Source organism: Camelus dromedarius, chromosome 8, assembly GCF_036321535.1.
Source record: "Camelus dromedarius isolate mCamDro1 chromosome 8, mCamDro1.pat, whole genome shotgun sequence".
NCBI classification, from domain to species: domain Eukaryota; kingdom Metazoa; phylum Chordata; class Mammalia; order Artiodactyla; family Camelidae; genus Camelus; species Camelus dromedarius.
Genome location: NC_087443.1, coordinates 10064111 through 10070330, shown reverse-complemented (window position 1 = coordinate 10070330; position 6220 = coordinate 10064111). Strand labels below are relative to the sequence as shown.

Genomic DNA, 6220 nt, shown 5'->3' with positions numbered 1-6220 from the left:
TGCTTCTTAAAATGCAGAATTCTGGTGTGCACACACCCAGTCTCCAGAGGTAGGGACCGGTAGTCTGTATTCATAGCCACCAAGATCACTAAACATGCTCAGGTTTAGCACCGCGGTCTCCATCGGGTCACCTGAGCATCGACAATGCTGTCTCACGGGGTGGGGGGTGCCATGTGTTTCAGGGTGCTGTCATACCCACGTGACTCCCCTGATTCTCAGAACTGACAGTGCAGCCCCATTGGGTAGAAATACCACCATTTCACAATGCATATGCAGGGCGCCCGACTGACAGATACAATCAGTGATGGGAGAGGGGACAAAACTCAGGTTCCTGATCCCTTGTTTCACTTACTCTGGGACAAATGATCAATTCAAGCGTAATAAATCAGTGAATGAGTGAATAACATGACTCTTGTTAGTCCCACGAATGCCTGGAAGAGCGAGCCTGGGCACACTAAGAACCATAACAGCCCATCTACTTAATTGCCATTCTCCCCAGATTTATGGAAAGGTTACTTCCACCCAGGCAGTGACCCCTGAAGGGCAAGAATCATGTCTGAACACACTCTTAAATCCAGAACAGAACCTGACAACAATCAGGCTCCTGAGTCTGTGTTTAGCGAGTGTGGAATCTCAGTAATTTCAGCTCTTAGACCTTGCCTTCCCATCCCGCCCCTCACGATATGGCCCTTATGACCACCTCTCCCGGGGCTGAGGCCACGGATCCCATTTACAGGACTGGAAGAATCTGATCATATAAACCATCCCCCAGATTATCATCAAGAGTCACCTGCATTTCAGGGATCAGTAATCCCAGAAGCTTTGCAGTTCAGGCAGCTGAGGCATTTTTATATCAGCTCTGTCTTCTACTGTGACGGCCTGGGTGACATCAGACAAGGAATTCTCAAAAGCCTGAGCTTTTCCTTTCAGGAATAATCTAATTAAAAAATCTCATTGACCACTCAACAAATGTGATGTGAAGATCAATGATTTACACAGGAGTACAACATTTACTAGGTGGTGGATTTAGAATCAGAGAAAAATCATTTGAGAAAGATTGACAGAATGTAGCTTTAACACGAATTTAAGTATTCTTACTTTTCAGTAAATCATCTTCTCTCCCACTTATCACTTCACCCAAGTTTAAAAGATGTTTGAGAACAGGGATGAGTGTGCCAGCAATCTGTGACCCAATAAGCTAAAATGTCACCTAGGAAAGAGGGGAGTAACACATTTTTAAAAAGCATGGTGAGGATGGCGGGGTCATCCCCCAACTCCAGACTAACAAGCTCTGAGTAATAGCTTTCCTGCCTGCCTGGGGCATCAGCTGATGTGAGAACCCACCCAGAAACCTCACTGGTCAGCAGCTCTTCTGTAACACAGGCTACACTTTCTCAGAATTAAGAATTGGGTCCAGTAACCCCTTCGCTGAAGAATAAAGACAAAGGAGAACAACAGAGTTCTGCCCCTCCCCAGGGGAGAGCCCAGACCTTGGGCTGCATGCACTGCGCCCTCCTTCCAGGAGAAGGATAAACTGGAGAAGGGCGTCCTGCAAAACTGAGGCAGCAAAGGTTGAGATGGGAACAAATTGACCAGCTGGCCAGGGACAGCCCCCTCTGTCGCTGCCTTGGCGGCTGCCTCCGCCCCCTCAGCACATCCTGCCCACCTCTGGTGGTTAGGCTGTCAGGGAAACTGTGCTTTGCGACCTGGGGCAACAGAGGCTGCCCCCAGGCCAGGCTGCGGGGGAGATGGGAGCTAAACCACCAGCTCCCAAGCGGCAAGCTCCATACCCCGCCAACACCCCGCCGCCCCAGCACCCTACCGCACCCCCGGGGCAATATGACCCGGAGAAGGATGACCTGGGAATGAGGGGCAGCAGAGGCCGCCCCCACATCAGGCCTCCAGAGAGATGGGAGCTTATTCTCCAGCTCGCCAGGGGCAGCCTCCCTCTCCTCTCCACCCCCTGATCTCACCGCACCCACCTCCCAGGAGCAACCTGACCGGGTGTGGGGTGTCAGGCGAATATTGGGCGGGAGAGGCCGTCCCCAGGCCAGGTCAGGGGAGAGGAGAAGGAGTGGCCCCATTAGGCAGGGCAGAAAGCTGTCGCAGCTGCCCATACCCCTCAACCGAATCGCGCTGGCCTCCCAGGAGCAAGCTGACCTGGAGACGGGCATCCGGCTTCTTTGGCAGCAGAGGATGCCCCCAGGATTGGCCATGGGGAAGAGGAGAGCAAATTGACAGGCTCTGCGCTGCAGGTCCTCTACCCCCGCCATTGCCACCACTGCACCTTAAAGGCACCTCCCAGGGCGCCCCTCTCCCAGCAGGCTGAATGGGACAGGTGTGTCTGGTGATCTGGGGCAGGAGAGGCTGCTCCCACACCAGGCCATCGGGGATACTGGAGCTAATCCACCAGCTCCCCAAGGCAGCCCCCTCCCCCCTCAGCAGCCACCAGTCCTGCCCCCTGACCTCAGGGTGGCCTCCTCTAGGGAGCAGGCTGACCTGGAGATGGACGTCCGATGAACTTGGGGCAACAGGGACCGCCCCCAGGGCAAACCATGGGGGGAAATGGGAGAAAATGGACCAGCTCCATAGGAAAACCTGCCTCTACTGCCACCACCACCAACGTACCACGCCCGCCTCCCGGGGACAGGCTGACTAGGATACATGTGTCCCGTAACACAGGGCAACAGAGACAGCCCCCAGGGCAAGCCAAGGGGAAGATGGGAGCAAATGGGCCCCCTCCCCCGTTGCAGGCCCCTGACCCCCGGCACCCCTGCACCCTGACTACCCTGCCTCCCTCCCCCAGTAGGCAAAGTGGGACACGGGTGTCCCGGGACCTGGCGCAGCAGAGGCCGCCTGCAGGCCACGCAGCGCAGACATGGGAGCTAATCCACAAGCTTCCCGAGGCAGCCTCCCTATCCCAGCAGCCACCAAATTACCAGACCCCTGACTGCACAGCACCCATCACCCAGGAGCAAGCTCACCTGGAGTCGGACCTCAGGCAAATCTCCGGCGGCAGAGGTCGTCCCCAGGCTCTACCGCGGGGGAGAGCAGAGCGAAATGACCGGCTTCTGCGCAGCAGCCCTTCTACCCCCATGGGCCCCGCAACTTAATGGCACCGCCCCCACTCCCCACTCAGCAAGCTGAGTGGCACAGCTGTGTCCGGAGACCTGGGGCAGCAGAGGCGGCTCCCAGGCCCAGCAGCCAGGAGAAGGCAGCTATTCCACCAGTTCGCCAGGGGCAGCCCCGCTCCGCCCCTCTGCCGCTGCCAAAGGCCACTGACCTAACCGCCCCACATCCCAGGAGCAAGCTTACTTGGAGTCCAACATCTGGCGAATCTCTGGCGGCCAAGACACCCCCAGGCCAGGCTGCAGGGAAGAGAAGGAATCGACCGCCTTGCCCGGGCAGCCTCCCACCCGCTGCTGCCGCCGCCGCCGCCCCAAACCATTGCACCAGCCTCCCGGCGTCAGGCTGACTGCGAGTATGTGCACTTGCCTTCTGATCCTACCCAAGTACCTGATCACCTCCCTGCACCCCTACACTCCCTGCACCTCTGCACCCCTGCCACTCTCTGCACTTCTGCACTCCCTGCACTTCTGCACCCCCGCATCCCCTGAACTGCCTGCGCCCTCCACAGCCCCTGCATCCCTGGCACCACTTACACTTTTGCACTGCCTACACCCCTGCACCCCTGCACCCCTGCATATCCCACACACCACCTCTTGGGCCTGTGGCAGAGTCTCTGCTGTTAGACCAATGCACAGGGACTCACATCTTTGCCAGTATATGATGCATCAGTGGACGTCTGGGGTTGGCTGCAGGAAGTTACATGTTCCCGGTCACTAGCTAGGGCCACTAGGGTGATCTCTGTGAGGTCACCCAGGACGGGCTCAGAGATGCTGCTTTCCGAGAAGAGAGGAGTTGAAACCGGTCTTGAGGGCAAAGCTGTGCTCACCAGGCCATCCACGCTTCATGTTTTACACAGGGCTTGGGGGAGTGAAATGGATCTGGCCAAGTAAGACCTGCCTGCTGTGCGCCCACCTCAGTCCTGGGCTCTGAGGGAAACCCACTGGCTCCCACCATCAGGGCCGAGTTTGGGCACCTGAATGGTCCCTTGGAGGCATCCCATCAGTTCTCAGGAAGAAGTCTGGCTGTTTCCACCCCATGGCCCTCCCTCCCACTGTGCTGGCCTCAGGAAGGTTCCTTATTTGGGGAAGAAGGCAGCCCACCCCCTACCCCACCCCTCACCGTGCTCTAACCCAGGCTGGTGCTTTCTCTGCCCTTCAGAGTCTGGAAAGCTATCCCTCTTCACTTATGTCCCTTCTGAGATGGACTTGCATCCACTCAATTCTAGGCGAGGATGCACCATGGAATGCACTGGGTAAGAGCACCAAAATAAATAGCTTCTTCTGTGAGGATTTCTGTTTATCTACTGGGGCTGGGCTGTGTGTAGTTTGCTACAGCTATTGGTGTGAGAAGCTAACGCCAACTGTGTGTCCTTGTTTTCATCTCCCCGCTGTCTTTGGGTTTTCCATAGACACTCCTGAGACATTTCCTTCTTTTAGTTTTATTCCTGTTATTATACAGGGGCCCTACTGACATGGAGGTAAGGTGTTGGGGGACCAGGACACAGCAGGGCATCTGTAGTCCTGTGATTAGTTCTCATTGAGCCTGTGCCCTGAGCTGTGACCTCCACAAGTGTGTCTCTTTCCCCCCACCCCTATTTGGGTGACACAGAAGGGATTTCCCTTCCCCCAGGTTGGTTAGGCTCTGGTAAAATAATTTCTCATTAAAAAAAAGAAAAACACAACCCCCCACAATGGAACAGAATGTTCTGGGTGTATTTCAATAGAGCTATTTTCTCCTTTTCTGGCAGGAAGCATGAGGGGTTTTTCTCTGACCTTCACTCTGAGAACAGGGCACGGTCCTGGAGGTAAAATGCATGGAAAAGAGCAGGTGGCCCCTCTGACTGGTCCCCTGGAGTTGTCACACTCAGACTTCCCCACGCTGAGCCTCCTGCTGGTCTCAGGGAGCTTTGAAATCTGCCTGCCCCAGCGGTTCTTACAGCAGTGGGTCTGCCCTGGGAGCTGTGACTCTCCAAGCCTCCCCGGCTGCCTCTCTGGGTGGGGACCAGCTTTTTCCCTCAGTTTTCTGGTGGATCTAAGAAGAGCAGTGGGTTTGCAGCTTCTTAAGCTCTGGTGTTGTTTTCAGGACAGAAGGAGCAACTTCTGAGCTCCTCACAAGCTGGACCAGAGGCTGGAAGCCTCCCCTCCTCTACCTCCATGCAGACAATCAGTGGCTGTGGTTCTAGCCAACTTTCTGAAGATGTGGATTTAAACACACACATCCCAGCCCCCACAGGAGCACACAGTCCCATAAATCCCTATAATTTCCACTGGTAACTACGGAGCTGATGGGGACATGGGTTTTGCGGCTGCAGAGGCCTGACTGCACGACTTGCTCCGTGGAAAAATAACGTGGTTGTTCTGGGCCTTGTCTGAAGTGGCTTGCTTACCATACCTGGCACATGGGAAATATAAAATAAGTACTAGGACCTCCACTTTTGCTCCCTCCAGGGCCTTCAAACATAGAAAGTAATAAGTGAACTCAGACAGCCTAGTCACCACAATGAGGTCCGACCAGCCTTTCTCTCCTGAGTGATGGGCACTGACTTGCACCTTAACTCGGAACAGTAGGAGACCCGCCTTCCTCTAACTGGGCCTCTCCCCACACCAGGCATGCCGTCAGCTGAGACGGGGCCAACTCCCCCATTGAGGTGTGTGCTGGTGGCTTCAGTGTGACCTGGCCCTGCCGGGACATGAACCTGCAGTGAGTGAGGTGGAGTGTCAGGAGGAGGGGGGGTCCCTGCTGGGGCAGCAGGGGGCCCGGTAGCACCCTGCGCAGCCTGGTGCCTGGGGCTCCCCAACACCTCCTACGGCCCCCGGGTCGGCTCTGGTCCGGGCCACTCCACGCACCCTCCCAGTATCTTATCATTAAGTTCCTTTTTGGCTTTTATCAGCCAGAGGTGGCTTCTGTTGCTTGTTCAGTGAAACAGTGCATCGGGAAACCAGAATATTTCTAACATCAGTAAAATACCAACCTCAGTCAGCTCGCCAGCAGACTGTGCAGCACAAAGGCCTGCACAGGGCTGTGCAAATGGCTTACATGAAGGGTCCTCATCATCTGTCATCAGAGATACAGAAGCTGGTGGTTCAGGTAA

General features: G+C 55.7%; 1 protein-coding gene across 1 annotated transcript; it reads left to right on the top strand.

Moving 5' to 3' along the window:
• Positions 1 to 3112: 3112 nt before the first annotated feature.
• On the top strand, positions 3113 to 3475 carry LOC135321892 (uncharacterized). Its single transcript, XM_064488638.1, has one exon. It carries the CDS (start codon positions 3113 to 3115, stop codon positions 3473 to 3475), a length of 363 nt encoding a protein of 120 aa, XP_064344708.1.
• The last annotated feature ends 2745 nt before the right edge of the window (positions 3476 to 6220 follow it).